General features: G+C 35.2%; 2 protein-coding genes across 2 annotated transcripts; one reads left to right on the top strand and one right to left on the bottom strand.

The window, feature by feature from the left end:
• Positions 1-488: 488 nt before the first annotated feature.
• Positions 489-3,481, bottom strand: LOC142543377 (superoxide dismutase [Cu-Zn] 2). Its single transcript, XM_075650597.1, has 8 exons — positions 3,314-3,481; positions 2,269-2,357; positions 2,075-2,176; positions 1,849-1,944; positions 1,496-1,527; positions 1,330-1,405; positions 974-1,027; positions 489-708 (listed from the first exon to the last, which is right to left on the bottom strand). Exons 2-8 carry the CDS (start codon positions 2,342-2,344, stop codon positions 686-688), a joined length of 459 nt encoding a protein of 152 aa, XP_075506712.1. The 5' UTR covers positions 2,345-2,357; positions 3,314-3,481; the 3' UTR covers positions 489-685.
• A 4,535-nt stretch (positions 3,482-8,016) lies between these two features.
• LOC142543376 (serine/threonine-protein kinase RUNKEL-like) lies at positions 8,017-15,407 on the top strand. The gene is given in 11 exon segments (XM_075650596.1): positions 8,017-8,231; positions 8,327-8,416; positions 8,984-9,036; positions 9,205-9,280; positions 10,014-10,075; positions 10,157-10,235; positions 10,322-10,381; positions 10,516-12,057; positions 12,059-12,178; positions 12,382-13,251; positions 13,927-15,407. Coding segments are annotated over 11 exon segments (4,101 nt in total). The 5' UTR covers positions 8,017-8,183; the 3' UTR covers positions 15,028-15,407.
• Positions 15,408-16,299: the final 892 nt, after the last annotated feature.

The following is a 16,299-nucleotide window of genomic DNA, read 5'->3' as shown; positions in this document are numbered from 1 at the left end:
TGAAATCGTCTCACACAAGAGACATACTCTTTTGACAAATAACAAAAAAGATATCATTAACCATTATCATGTGACGCTTTATATCGTTATAGATTATCATTAAAACGTTAATGGGATTCTTTTTTTTAAATCGATTTTACATATTTATATATACAAAACTCAAAAGAAATATTTTCATATAAAAACTAATAATTTTTTATACATCGAATCGAATATAAAATTAACTTATGGAACGAGCTTGTCTGCGTTAATCACATGCGTAGTTGGTGCTTCATCTTCATTGTGTTTCGGCTACATCCTCTCCAATAAAAACAATATTGCAAATTCACAACTAAATTTTAAAACCTCGGGTTCCAACAGTAAAGCTCGGGTATCAAAAATCTTCTCAACTCGTATGCATACGTAGAGTGAACAACAAAACGCAGGGTTGAACACCAACGCAAAGGTTTAATTTCAGACAAGGCATGCCATTACAAGAACATCGGAAATAACAAAATACTCAGTTCGAAAACTAGATTGAAATAATAGATCCAAAGTTTACATAACACACTGAAACTTGTCCATGAAAACAACTCTTTATTAATTACCGAGTAGGTAGCAAATGATAACAGACGATTCTCGCGGGTTCTCAAGGGTACAATTATAGGTAAGCTAAAACGAAAGCATAAAGCATCACCAGCTGCTTTCAGCCCTGAAGTCCAATGATACCTGCGAGACAACCTCGTGTGTTATTAAGGATATACCAACAAACAAGAATTAGTTTCAAATTAATTAGGATCAACCACGTTAGGTATCCATCTTCGGTTTAGCTCACATTATGGTAGACATCAAACTAATGCCACTAACTTGTTTGGAGCATAAGTACATAACATCACATGATAAGCAATTTCAAATTCCTCTTTTCTGATTGTTTATGCTGACAATTTGGTAGATTATGTATATTTCAAATGGAGGCGAGGATAAATTTTCTCACCGCAAGCAATCCTTCCACCAGCATTTCCAGTGCTTTTGCTAAGTTCGTGACCACCTGACTCAACAATGGGGGATTCGTGAGATAATAACATATAGTCAGGAACATAAACAAAAACCATTCAAATCAAGGACAAAGGGAAAAATATGAGATTCCTGAAGTTTCATGGAGACTTCCAAATAGAAATTGCATTTGCAAAAATTCAACTAATTCAAACAGATTGTTGAATTAGTTCTTTCAGGGAAATGGTGGGTTGTCTCATTATTGATCAACATAACAACAGAGAACTTGAGAATAGCATTCCGTTTTCTCTTTTCCTTGCCTCTCACTTTTTTTAATTAATGAAATCAAAACACCACCTTTTCCAAGATCATCAGGATCAGCATGGACAACCACAGCTCTTCCAATTATGGAATGTGGTCCTGATAGTGGAATCTGAAACATGAAAAAAAAGACTACTTGAGACATTTAATGCAGAAAAATAAATTAAATTATTCGTGTAAACTGGTAGCAAATAAAACAGACCTGCTTGTCGACAATGGTGAAAGCAGCAGTTCCTGAAACATTTTAGAAAGAAAAAAGAGGATTAGCATACAATCAGACTATCAGAGTCCTGAATGCAAGCAAGAATGCCATGATAAGTAAGATGTTCAGATATCACACCGTCACGATGAATGTTCCAAATGGATCAAAATACTATTTATTGCAGGGAGAAAATATGAAAAAAATCTAAAGGGGAAAAGTAAAAAACAATTTTTCCCTTTTTTCTAGTAAAATCTCAACTGATCTTCCCTTTATGAGTAATTACATACCACAACACTTTAAGACAATGAATGCGCAAACATTGAATTATTTATCATGAATGTGAAGGTACTCACCATCTTCTCCAACTGTAACATTCCCAAGGTCACCAGCATGACGAACTTCATCCCCAGGAGCACCATGCTCTTTGCCAGCTGGATTGAAATGAGGTCCTACAATTTAAATTAACAAAATATGAATATTCCAACAAAAGGAATATGTAAAACAAGAATAATATAAAGTGAAGCCGACAAATTCGTATCACATAAATACAGTAACTATGAAGACTGCAAGAGTAATTACCAGTCGACATACAGCCATTTGTGGTGTCACCAAGGGCGTGCACGTGAAAGCCGTGATGTCCAGGTTTAAGGCCAGAAAGGTGTCCAGTCACAGTAGTAGGACCTAAAGTACGAGACACAAACACTATAAGTTTCGTACTATTGAAGATAAATACATAATGGAACAGACAGTTATTTGCAAAAAATGAAAGCTACCATCTCCTTCCTGCAAAAAATGGACGGTGCCACTAACACCCTCGCTGCTGTTGAGAACTACGACTGCCTTCACCATGGTTGTATGTGATCTGAAACAATCAAAATAAGTTTTCCTAGATTGTCATATGTGGAAAACCAACAGAGACTATGCGACAAGTGAACTTTCAAGGATCCATTAGAACATGATTTCTCAAGCTCGGTTATTGCATAAAAACTTCACAGGAAGACTTTGATAGTGTAAGTTGTGTAACCACTGTCAAATGAAAACCATGCCAGCTGAAAATTTTACACTAAAATGAGGAAGAAAATAGTGATCAACTTCTAAAAAGTAGAAAAATTACAATCGTTTTATAGCCATTCACACTGCACATGAAATCTTGAGTTCGTTATCTGGCTATAATTTGCGAGTATTACAATAACAAACCATATTTCCCATGAAACAACAGTTCCAGAAAGTTAAGTGCATCCTTCAGGCCGTGATCCCTTATTGAATTCTACCATAAAACTCGATTCTCTTTTCAAGAGAAATACAATTCTCAAAATAACATGGGCAACACTTAATCTTAATTCAAACAAGCCAAACCCGATTAACACGACTAAGCGAAACAAACGTACCATCAGATCAATAACAATAAAGCTGATGATGAGCTCAAACTAAGGTTAATTAACCAAAAACCATACAAAAACTAATTAGGTCAAAATAACAGGAAATGAGAAACTCTTGCTCAGAAAACTATCCCCCGAAACTGATCCTACCCAAATGAAATGTCAAACAACACAAATCATAAATAACACAATCAGACACAACAGATCGACGAGCTTGGAGATCAAGCTCGTGTGAATCCGAGAGTCAAACTAAGACAACCAGGACCGGAAACATAATCCATCGAACCTAAAATTAAAGGGGGGAAAATAAGCAAATCGCGATAAAAGGAACAAAAAACAACAGAAACAGATTTATCTCAGAAACGATAGTGGAAATCAAATCGAGAAAAGTGAACGTTAAACAAGTGAATTGCACTTCTTCACTCTTAATAAATTTTACCTCAGAACACCCCTTCTGCAACAGAGAGTAGATAGATCGCAGAGTAGGTTGAAGATTGTAGCTCAAATTCCCCCAAATTGATGGAATGAATAAGCTGTACTGGTAGGTGGCGATTTATAGGAAATTCAACTTTATTTATTTATTGTTTATTTTTCCCTTAAATTTGAAAAATAAAAAACCGGTAGCGGTCTTTTATGGAACATTATTTTTTGGTTGACCGCATGAGGTGCGTGTCGCGACCTCATCGAGTCCAGCCCGCCAGCTTTCTAGAAGGTTCATCGAGTCCATTTGGCATATGTAAACATTTTTTTAAAGAAAAATTATTATGACATCATTTCACGGTTAATTTTACTCTGTGTATGGATTAAATCGAGATGTCATAAATATAAATATGTTAGACCGTCTCAGAAAACTACAATCAACTTTTTTTTATTATTTTTAAAAAGCTTTTACTTTTGAGTAGTTCTCTTGTGAGACGGTCTCACGAATCTTTATCTGTGAGACGGGTCAATCATACTAATATTCATAATAAAAAGTAATATTTTATCATTATTATCCAAATAAGATATCTGTCTCACAAAATACGACACGTGAGATCGTCTAACACAAGTTTTTGTCTTTACTTTTTTTCTCAAAAAGAAATTTTTAACTATGATAATATATACAATTTTAAGTTGTTTATTTAAGCCTTTAATTTCCCGTTCATTTTCTAAAGCCGACTCTGATGGTTTTCAAGTAGTTTAATATGGTTCTCAGCAAGCTTAAAGAATATCGATTGAGCTTGATTTTTAATTATGTATTGACGATAATGTTTTTTTATCAACGTATTTTGTTGAATGATTGATTAAAAAAATAAATTAATATGAAAATAGTAATTTTCTCTCTTATAAAAAACAACTATAAAAACGCAACATTAGTTAAAAAAATTGTTTTGACGTTCATAACGTTCTTTGACGTCGTATTGAATCAAAAAATTCATAAGATATTTAGAATATTTACTTTGTGTTATAAACACTGGATAATAAACTATTCCGGACCTTCTTGATAATTTCCTACAGACGGATTTTCCTACTTTGATCGCCTAATCAAGTCTACGATCCGAGAGTGCAATCATCGTTTAGATCGCACTAGAGATTTAAACGATTTTGCGTCAATACTGGATCGCCGCAATTTCAAAAATCTGGCGGCGGCACTGTGGTGGAAGGTGGAAGATAATTTTCTTGTGAAAAACTTGAAGTGACCGAAAATTACTTTGAGGGAAGAGAAAATGAAGTGAGCAAAAGTTGTCTTATTTCATAACTCTTAATTGAATATTTATATATTAATTCATGATCACATCTGAAGTTTTACTTGAATTAGGATTCTTTATTTTCATTAGTTAAAATTATCATGTAATATTTTTTCTTGAAAATATCATATCAAATCAACTATTGATAATACACACACATACACACACACACACATATATATATATATATATATATATATAATATATAAACACACACGTGTATATACATATATATAAACATATATAAAATTAAACTCTTATTTAATTTCTTAATTAATTAATAGTTAATTAATTAATTATACACTCATCTATCATATTCTATGGAAATCTTGCATTTACAGTAGTCACCATTATCAATATTATTATTTAATTAGTAGATTCTAAATTTATTAAATAAATAATTGTGCACGCAGACAAATTCGATGATAAAAACATTGTTCATATAATGAAAGTTGGAAATTACAAACATAAAAAATTTCCAACAATCTATTTTTTGCAGCTATCAGTTTTGTGAAATACTTCACCAAAATAGACAGTTTCACTCTCATCACTTAATTAGCAGTTAAGTTAATTTTCACAACTTTCAATACATAGAATCCATTTATAAACTCATTTATCAGCAATCTGTTTGGTTTTCAGCAAACTATCCAACTCCTTGAACTTGAGTATCTCGACGGGAACACAAAATCGGATAAATGTTCGACCCTCGATGGTTCAAAGATACAATTAATCGTGGGTTCGCAACTTCATTGTGATTTTGAATAAAATTTATTCTTATTCGGGCTAATACTCATTAGCCTCATTATTTTCATCAATCATTTGATCAAGAATATCAGAACTCATGTCTGATTGCACCATCGGATCATGGTAAGAGTGTCTAGTATTATTGTCGCATGATCCTCTAGGTATCACTGATAATGCGTGAAAGAACATTACGTTATGATTAGCGTACAGTACGGCTCTTTCATCTCATATATTCTGATCGAATCAGCAATCATTGGTATAACAATAATTGTAAATGAATTCAATAACGATGTAATGTATATTTGATTAATGACAGTGACATGGTATGTGTACCTAGGAAAACATCTTTATCTAAAGCACATGCATTACTCTGACCAGAAAATTCTTTCACTGTTAACTCATTAGATCATATAGGATATCTTCATCCACAGACAAACAGTAAATTCTCGCAACTATACTCAACATCACTACCCGATGACCCACAATGGAGTTGGTAAACGAGTCAAAATGCGGTCCTAGTATGCAGAGACTCCATGTTGTCCCGGATTAAAAGACTAATGGTGTACAACCATAACTACAAACTTTTACACTCGATAAGTGATAATCATTTGGAAAGTCCGATGGAGGGTTGATCAGTTCAGTGCATCATCAAATGATCACTCATCTGTATGAACAGACATCGTTATGCTCTTACCAATGAAACATGACGTTTACATCACATATGTTAGTCTCAAGCTCAAGCGACTTTAATCTTTATTTTAGGCGGCTGGTTCGACTAGAACCTATTTAGAATATACAATACACTTCTTAATGAGTTTCATGATCTTATATTACGAGACAGACCTCCTGGTACCTATTGTATATTCATTAGCTTTATCTATACAGCTTGCACATATACACAGATAAAGTAAATCTCACTAAGATAAAACCGTAAAATATTATTAATTTTTACATTAGAGTCAATAAATTACAAACCACAAGTTGGCTCGATGGACACTTACTCTAACAATCACTACCTTAAATGCTAACATACTTGTGTTTGTTGCTAATAGAAGAATGCAAGGTACAGTTTATGGACATAAACCTTTGTCACACACACACATGCATTTATTAGGCACCATTTTGTACTGAAGATGATATATTAGTTGATTATATATATTTATTCCATATAATGTTAGCTCAAATTTTACAAATTATTTAATTTATGAATTATCATGTTTTTAATATATATTTAATTTAGCATCCTCATGTTATGTATCATTCGTCATCTCATCTCACGAATCAAATAACGCTTTAAAATATCAAACCGATACTATTATTGCATGCTTATGCTGAAAGCCAAATCACCGAAAGACAACCGGATAAAAACAACACATTAATCACGTTAAACTTCCATATTGATAGTATTTGTGAGCTCCAAATGGAAATTTGGTACCATCTAACCATAAAATTAGTAGAAAAGACTCAGTTCCAACGTGAACTTAACAATTAACGCCGAACACTAATCAATGAAATCATCGATAGATCTTTTAGTACTACTGCTACGTATTAGGCTCCGAAGGACCTTCATGATATACTATATATTGGAATGTTCGACCTTAATTAATAAAATATAAGTAAAAATAATAACAAAGAAAACTCGATCGAACAAAAACGTTTACGTCTTAAAAATTGCGAAAAAAATTCTCAAATAACAAGGGAGAAGATGCGCTTTAACACTTCGCAAATGCCTCAAAGGAGGGGCCTAGCGAAGGAGGAATAATGCTAAAAAATGAAACCCAATCGGACCAACCATGAAAAATTTGACATTGAATCACTGAAAATTGATAGCAACGTGTCAAGCCAATGACAATTAATTGGTGAGAAATAATGCATTCATGAAATATTAACTGCTAATAATAACTCCCAGAAAAAAATGTCACAACAAAAAATTCACAATTCACAACTTTTATATTTATAGATATCAAATTAAATTAATTTAAGTTTTAATTAAAAACCAAAACAGTGCATTAAGTTTGAATTAAAAAACCACAACTTACAAAAATGTAAGATGATTTTAATTTAGTAAAAAAATTGTCCAAATCGTATCGTGATCACTTCTCATCTATATTATTTTATTAAGTTTGAGACATTTAGAATAACTAACTTTGGTCTCATGGTCTGTTTTATTAATTATATATATTATTAAAATGTTCAAATTTTAATGAAAGTTATACGTAGTTCAGTGAATAGAGTCATTGTTTCTTAGGGTTTAAGTTATATGTTCAATTCTTACCGAGGTCAATTTTTTCCTTTTATTTTTCAAAATGAATATTATACAACGCGTGCGTCGGTGCACTAGTATACACGATTAATATAATACTAATTATCACCTATTGATTTTTTCAATCAAAACTTAATTATTTAATAATAATTACCTCGAAATCTCATCATCTCACTGAACCGATTATTTCAAGCGTCGCCAACAAAACAGTAAGACTCGAGTTTTGTTAATGTTACTATATGTATAATATTCTTATTCATCCAACACATGATACTTGTGCTGATTTGATAAATCATGACCATTAATTCAACTATGGTCTGTAGATATATGATTATAATTCATCATTTAATAAGTGTGTCATGTATTAGATGGACAGAAAACCGAGACTACCGATATGAGAGATCTACCCAGCCGTATGACCCTTTGGCCACGATCCGTTTTCATTTCAAGCATATTTGAATATCAATTTAGCCCTCCTTCTTCCCGCTCGCACATTTCTCCGTCTCCATCTCTCTCAAGGGTAGCTCAAGAATACATTTTTTTTTCTTCAGGATTTGGAGAAAAGAAGTGGTAGAATGAATCATTATCACATTTACGAGGCGATTGGCCGTGGGAAATTTTCGGTAACCGCAGTTCGATTTATGCTCGATCTCGTTGAAATATCCCCAATTGTCAGGTGTTCGTTTCACGTGTCTGATTTATCTGTGTGTGGTGTCAGACGGTATATAAAGGGAGGAAGAAGAAGACGATCGACTATTTTGCAATTAAAAGCGTGGACAAAACGCACAGAACGAAGGTTCTTCAAGAAGTAAGCACACTTGAAAACTGTTTCTACACTTCAGAGAAAGAGTTGATTTTTAGTATTTCGATGTAATTTTGCTGCTGCATTGGAGCAGCCAATGGAAAAAAATATAATTAATTTCCCCACTATATCCAAACTACGCATTTCCTCCCAAAATGTTGATGTTAATTTCCAGTTTTGTGTAGCCCGAATAAGAAAATGGGACGCAGTGTGAAATTCCTCGATAATTTAATTTAGATTGACTTCAGTGGGTGCCACATCTCTACCAGTGCTGTAAGTTTTCAGTGCGGAGCAAGTGACCGGCTACCAATTTCTGCATGCCACTGTCAAAATATTCCTTTTTGAAGTTTCTGAACCTCATCCTACTTGCTTATCGGAGCACCTTGTAACCTAAATGGCAGAATGTATGCACATTTTTTAACTAGGATCACTCTGCCCACTTCTTAGCAAGGATAATGAATCCAGTATGAAGACATTTAATTAGAAGAACTCAAGATCAAAAGTTGCACCTATGTTTTTATCCACTATTGGATTTATATATTTTCAGATCACGCATTTTTTCCTTGGGGACAGGTTCGAATTCTACACACACTGGATCACTCCAATGTGCTGAAGTTCTATTCATGGTAAGTTTTGCAGTTATCTGAAGACAATCAAGGTATACAATAGTCTTTCATTTTCAAGAGCAAACACAAAGCTGACTTTCATGCACCACTATAATATGCAGTTAGAGCCTATATTCTTATATGAGAACAATTTTTCTTACATCATTTTCTCTCTAAATGATAATGTAGGTATGAAACATCAGCTCATTTGTGGTTAGTTCTGGAGTATTGTGTGGGAGGAGATCTGATGACTTTATTGCAACAGGTGATTTAGTTTTAACAACTCATAGATGACATTAATTGAACACCACTATGCTTAGACAGTGGTTTCTAGTTACGAATCTTAATCATGCAATTTGTTTCTAACACAACCTATAAATAGGAAATGGGTTCTATTACTCTTAGTTTACTGAATTTGTTTTTTGAGTTGTTCTCTTAAACGACTTGAATTTTGTCCTATTCACAACCTAAGGAGGTATTGTGATGTGTGCCAGTCAAGCTGCTTTTTTGTATATTTTGCAAAAAGCAGGTTGAAATATTCAATGACTAAACTCAAAAAGTTGGTCATGAAGCTTACAAGCTTGCAATACTTGATGAAATAGGTATATCAAGTTTATCTGCGTACAGATTGGTTTATCTGCGTACAAATTGATAGTAAAATCTGAGAAACATAATGGCTTACTACATGTATCTTCTCTCATGGCACAATTTCATTATTGAGCATTAATTTTGTAGTTTTATTCATGGCATGATCATATATCACTTTGTCGGTTTTTACGACCTCAAGCCTATTATGTTTTAATATGCTTGAATACAAACCCGAAATCAAAATTATATTTTTCAATATATCATTAGTAACAATTGAATTTTATGGTTACCTATTGAAATTAATTGGACTGTTGAACCCTAATAACTTTTATTGCCAATATGAAACTATTTTATTTGAATTTCTTTCTATCTTTTGTCTATTAAACAATTATATAATTGCTGACGAGCAGGATGGTAAGCTTCCAGAAGATTCTATATGTGACCTGGCTCATGACCTTGTTCTAGCTCTACAGTAAGAGTCCCCTTTACCGAATCTTACTGCTTAGTAATTTGTACTAAATGTTTATATTTTTCTAATGGCCTCATACATAAGGTACTTACATTCGAAGGGAATCATTTATTGCGACTTAAAACCATCAAACATACTTCTGGATGAAAATGGACACACAAAGGTATTATCTTCATCGTCCTCCACAGAGGATTTTGGTAGTCTTTTGATAATCTGACAATGTTATCACTTAAATATTCTGTGATGCAGTTGTGTGATTTTGGATTGGCTAAAAAACTGAGTGATATATCATCGACACCGGCTTCTCAGGTGGGATTTTTCGTTAGTATTTTCTCTATATTTGAAGTATGACCGACTGATATGGCTAACCGTGTAGGTATACTGAAAATGCCATTAGTTTATCTCAGTAAATTAATCTTTTGTTCATGTTTTTGCACGTGTAGTTACCCCAAACAAAACGTGGAACCCCATGTTACATGGCTCCTGAATTATTCCAAGATGGAGGGGTTCACTCATATGCTTCTGATTTCTGGGCTCTTGGCTGTGTGCTGTATGAATGCTATACTGGAAGGCCTCCATTTGTTGTCAAAGAATTCACACAGTTGGCAAAGTCAATCCTTTTGGATGCAACTCCTGCTCTTCCTGGAACTCCAACCCGTGCATTTGAAAATTTGATAAATTCTTTGTTGACAAAAGATCCAGCTGAAAGGATGCAGTGGCCCGAACTTTGCAGTCATGCTTTTTGGAGGACAATATTTTCTCCATTGGCATTACCTTCTCAACCAGCTTTTGCTAATATGATTGAGGTGTCTTCTGAGCCACATCTTAAAGAGCGCAATGGTGATAGACCAATTCAGAACAAGACTCCACCTAAAAGGAAAATTTCAAGAGGCTCAAGTAAACAAGATGAAAATTTAAATCTTAGGGCAAAGGGAGAAGAAACACCAGTCAAAGGCGTAACTAGCAGTCGTAAAACTCATACAAATCCTTCATGCAGGATTCCCGATGGCAAGCACAAGAACCTTTCAAATAATACTGGAGGCTTGAATCTTCTGCGACTTTCAAGAATTGCTAAATGTAATATGCAGAGAGAAAATGAAAAGGAGAATTATAGGAGGCCATTACCTAGTAGCTGTAAGAATGACGCAGAAGTCAAAATTGAAGACAATGACATGGAACTCGATTTTAATGAGAACGTTGAATATGAGGGGCATGATGAAATAGAGGGATCTGAGAGCACATCATGCACTGTTGATGATAACTTGTCGACTCCAAGCAAGCATGAGGAGAAACCAGAAGAGATGGATAACCTAATTAGTCAGTCAGATACGGCAAATGTGGTAGACACCTTTCTCTCAGAAGATTCAAAAACACAAGAACGGGAATTGTCTTCTGAGCAAATTGAAGTGAGTCATGTGGCAGCTACCCCACCCAGTGCTAATACTCAGCGGAAGGCTTCACGTATCAAAGATGTTTCAGGGAATGCTCTAGATTTTAATGCTACAAAATCATCTACAGATTTATCAGAGGCATTCTGGCACCCATCTGATCTATCAGTAAGACCAGTTATGCCAAGCAGAAAACTTGATAAAGGATCAGATGCAATTCCTTCCCTTCCATTTGATGTATTTCCAGCATCTGATTTTACAAAAATGCCTAAAGAGAAACTGGATTCTTTGTGTAATGGAATTGTGAGCATATTGAATGGTAATTCGGCTTTAGGTGAGAAGCAAGGTGTTATCAGGTACCTCGATTGGTTAAGCAGCAATGTTGATGCTGCCAATGTTTTGACAAATGGTCCGATAATGCTAGTTCTTGTCAAAATGCTTAGGCAGTCCAAAGCTTCGGCTTTGCGTTTACAACTCTCATCCCTTATAGGTCTTTTAATCCGCCATTCAACTTTTATTGGCGATGATTTGTCAAATTCTGGAATTCTAGGTGCTTTAACTGATGGCCTTCGAGACAGTCAGGAAAAAGTAAGAAGGATTCTCTATGGCAGCTTTGGGTGAATTGCTTTTTTACATATCTACTCTTAATGATAATGCTCTGGATAACAAGCCCCAGGAATCTCCATCTAGAGACAACCGGCCCTCTTCTGGATGGCAGGTTAGCTTTTCTCAAGCAGCCATGACCTTGGAAATTGTCAATCAAATATGGATATTTTATTATTTTTCCGTCATATAATTGTGATAATAAGATATTTACTGTTCTTTATGCATAGGAATGCAAATTTCCATAATGTTCTTGTTTACTTATTTGCATGTGGGTATATTATGTTTTTTTATGGTAGTTTTCACAATCTTTGGCAGGTTCCAAGTTCTTTGATCTCTCTGATTTCATCGGTTTTACGGAAAGGAGAGGATGATCTAACCCAGCTTTATGCTTTAAGAACAATAGAGAACATCTCTAGTCACGGTGGCTACTGGGCGATTCGTTTCACCAGCCAGGATGTAATTAACAATCTCTGCTACATATTTAGGGCTCCCGGGAAACAAGAAAACATGAAGCTCACAGCAGGATCATGTTTGGTTCGTTTGGTTCGCTTTAGCCCTTCCAGCATACAACAAGTTCTAGAGAAACTCCCCATTAAGGACATCATATCGAGCCTTTTCAAGGGAAATCAACGAGAACAGCAAATCGGTCTGAACCTTCTAAACATGGCGATGCTCAGTAATCATTTGGCGACAAATGTTGGACGTCAATTTCTTTCCTTGATGGAAGATAAGAATCTTCTTCCGAATCTGTTATCTCTTATTGAGCAGGGAAGTGAAGTTCTGAAGGGAAAGACACTGGTTTTTGTGGCTTTACTATGTAAAATTGGAAAGAGATGGCTCCCACATCTTTTTTGCAATGCAAGAATTCTTTCAGCTGTAGATAGGCTTTCAAAAGAGAAAGATAAATACTTGCAGCATTGTCTAGATTCTTTTGTGCAAGCTGTGGCATCTATAGTACCAGGTCTGCTAGAAACAATAACAGGAGATGTTCAGCAACTTATGGGTGGCAGACGTCATGGACAAGTTATTGGTCAAAACAGCCGAAATTCTGCAAAGAACAGTATTCATTTCTTTCCTGTGGTTCTTCATCTTTTAGGGAGTTCTTTATTCAAGCGTTCAATGGTCACTCAGCAGGTCTTGCAGCAGGTGGCAAATCTTCTTAAACTGACAGAGTCATCTTTCCAGGTACGTGAGTGCAAACTGAAGCTGTTGTCTGTTGTAATATTATGCATGTCAACTTTTATGAATCCATAATTCTTCTTTCCATATACCACAGCATAATGTTTTTTGAATATCATTGAATGTTTTCCAATTATGAACTAATGAAAAGGCTTAAAACTTTATTTCAAAGCTTGATAAAGTTAAATATACATAAAAAAACTCTAATTGTAGGTCTATCCTAATTATACATTAGATTTGTATATGTATATTTTTGTCCACAATTCTTACGGCCCATATCTTTTTTGTCATATGTTTTCTTCCACGATATTAGCAACAAAATACATTTGCATCAAAGGGAAATCCCTTGCATTGCATTTAGGTTTAACTCAATTTACTCTTCTACTTTCTTGTCCAGACTTGTCCTCGCCAATATGCGTTTATGAACATCTCTTCTAGAATATCACACGATGATACTTAAAAGCTAATATGTTTGTCTATTGACAGTTGAGGGGGTTAATCTTAAACTGCATCATCACCCCTTCTGAAAAGCATAATGAGCTTTTTGTTGTGATTATTATTTGCAATTTTTGAAAGGGGTTGACTTTATTGTGTTTTTGTTGACCGGGACTGTCTTTGCTTTCTGATACATGAATAGGTTATATTCTGCAAAATAATGTCCAATTTCTTATATAATTTCAGGGCAGAGACGACTTTCAGATAATTCTTTTGCGAGTTCTAGAATCAATCACAGAAGAGCCATCAGCATTCGATAATTACCCCGTTATTTTCTTCTGTCAGGTTCTGCCCAGTCTGACTGCTATATACAAAGGAAACAAAGATGGAGATGCTAGATTTTTATGCTTGAAAATTTTCTTTGATGTCATGGTTCTTATACTGAATGATGCATCAGAGGATAAGAAGTGGCCAGAAGATGTGAAGTCAATATCGAATGGTTATTTTCTCCCTCTCTACCCATCTTTGATTGTGGATGAAGATCCCATTCCAATGTACGCTCAGAAACTTCTCGTGATGCTTATTGAGTCCAATCACATTAAAATCTCAGACATTCTTCACATGAAAGCGGTTTCACAGTGCTTTGATTTTCTGCTTGGTGACTTTTCAACTATCCATGTAAGCAACGTAATGCTCTGTCTGGCTTTAGCATCTGCTCCAGAACTAGAAATCAAGATCCTCTCTCAATTAAAAGTGGTACGAAAGATTGGAAACTTTTTAGAGTTCGTACATGCCAAGGAAATGGAAGATTTCATTGAACCGACTCTTGGCCTTTGTAGGGCATTACTTTTACGTTCTTTAAGCTCGAAGGTCTTTGTCTATTCGAGGGATCCCACACTCTTATCTGGTAACTCCAGTGAATGTGCCATAGACCAGCAGCAATGCGTAAAAGATATAATGGACTTTAGTGGCAATGTAGGAGTCTTGCTAGAGTTGAGCAAGTCCAGTGAAGCGAATATTTCAGATTTGGCTTCCGAATGTGTCACTTTATTGTTCCAGGCAGCACCAAGAGAAGCTACCATGAATTTGATGATGAATCTCTCCAAGGTCTCCATGGTCCTTGACCCCAGGAGCAATGGCATTGCCCATTTGGTGGTAGAACGAACTTTACACAGTCTTGGTTTTGCCATTCGACTGCATCTGACACATTCAATGATACTTTCTGTCAGTACATCGGAGTTAGCAAAGATCGAAGCTCTTGTATCACAGTTAAGAAGTTCGAGCATACATAATATTGTTGATGCCGCTTTTCAGGTGGCCTTGGAGTTGCAGAGGATACCTCGCTAGCTAGGAGTTCTCATCGGTAACGTTCACACATGTTGCTGTTTTGACAAATCTTCATCTTTGGCTCCAAATCAGAAGGAACTTTCCATTGCACATTTTGTGGCTGATATACCTGATTTCCTTTCTTTATAGGAACTGAAACAAGGAAATAAATAGGAATGACGCCCCTGGATGTGCATCAATCATCTGCCTTCAAGTCTGTCCATGTTTTCTTTGTGTTACTGTACCTATATTTGTATCAAATGAGGAATCCTTAACTGTTCCATGCATCATTCATGGACTCAAAATTTGCAATCCAACTTGTTATTTATTCAGTGTCGATACTTCTGAACTGAACCTGTATTAAAAGTGTTGCTTTGTGCTAATAAAACGAATCCGAATTGTCCTGATTTGTTTGCTTTTGATAAATTTATGAAAATATGTTTTATCTCGAAATTCCTTGCTGTTAAAACCACTTTTGTTCTCGGTAATCGCAAATGGGAAGTAAAAGCTTGAATAGGGGCATTCTTATAAAAGTAGGAAGTATATTAGTTTTAGAGCCTTGTTTCGGTAGAAATGATTGGAGGTAAAAAAACATCGGTGACTCGAATACTCAATAATTAGCATGACACTAGCAAACAACCTTTACCTCTCCCCACATGCACACCACTTACAATCCATTACATATAATATTCATCACTATTCAATAATCACAACTTTTTGTGGCATTTTATCCCAAAGTGATTTCACACCCTTTTCCTTTCCCCAAAATCCTAGCAAAAACATCCGTCAAATACATTGCACATTTCCCATAACTTACTCGTATGTTTTGGATAGTGATTCATCTTATTCCACAATCATTAGAAAATGGCTTGTTTTCACTTTCTTGCAGCATCCATTACAATGTTCATCATGTCCTCGTCATCTACACTGGCACACTCTAGTCTGGTAAACTTAGAGACACCGACTATTTCATCTGCACCAGCTGTTCTGCCATATCCTCCACCAGTTTCTCCATATGCGGAATTGCCTCCAGACATTACCCCTCTTTTACCTTCTCCTGGCGGCTCGGCCCATTCTCCGGCTAAATCATCCATGCCAACAATTCTCTCCACTCGAAGTTTGAATCCAGATACAACAGGCTCCAAAGTCCCCGGTTCGGCCTTTGCGCTGTCCAGTCCATTGCAAGATTCTTCTTCGGTGTCTCAAAGTGTAGCTAAATATTTTTATAGTTGCTTGGCTTTTGCATCATTTCTGATTTTCATGATATGAGTAATACATCATTTTTCTGAACAT

The sequence above is a fragment of the Primulina tabacum genome, chromosome 4 (genome assembly GCF_025594145.1).
Source record: "Primulina tabacum isolate GXHZ01 chromosome 4, ASM2559414v2, whole genome shotgun sequence".
Lineage (NCBI taxonomy): Eukaryota > Viridiplantae > Streptophyta > Magnoliopsida > Lamiales > Gesneriaceae > Primulina > Primulina tabacum.
This window is presented reverse-complemented; position numbering and strand designations above follow the sequence as displayed.

What these genes read in the sequence shown, in the direction of transcription:
- LOC142543377 (XM_075650597.1), bottom strand. Translation starts at nt 2,344, where the DNA reads ATGGTGAAGGCAGTCGTAGTTCTCAACAGCAGCGAGGGTGTTAGTGGC. An exon ending in AAATGGCTGTATGTCGACTG is followed by an intron (nt 1,945 to 2,074) that starts GTAATTACTCTT and finishes TTTAAATTGTAG; the next exon opens with GACCTCATTTCAATCCAGCT. An exon ending in TGGTGGAAGGATTGCTTGCG is followed by an intron (nt 709 to 973) that starts GTGAGAAAATTT and finishes GTTGTCTCGCAG; the next exon opens with GTATCATTGGACTTCAGGGC.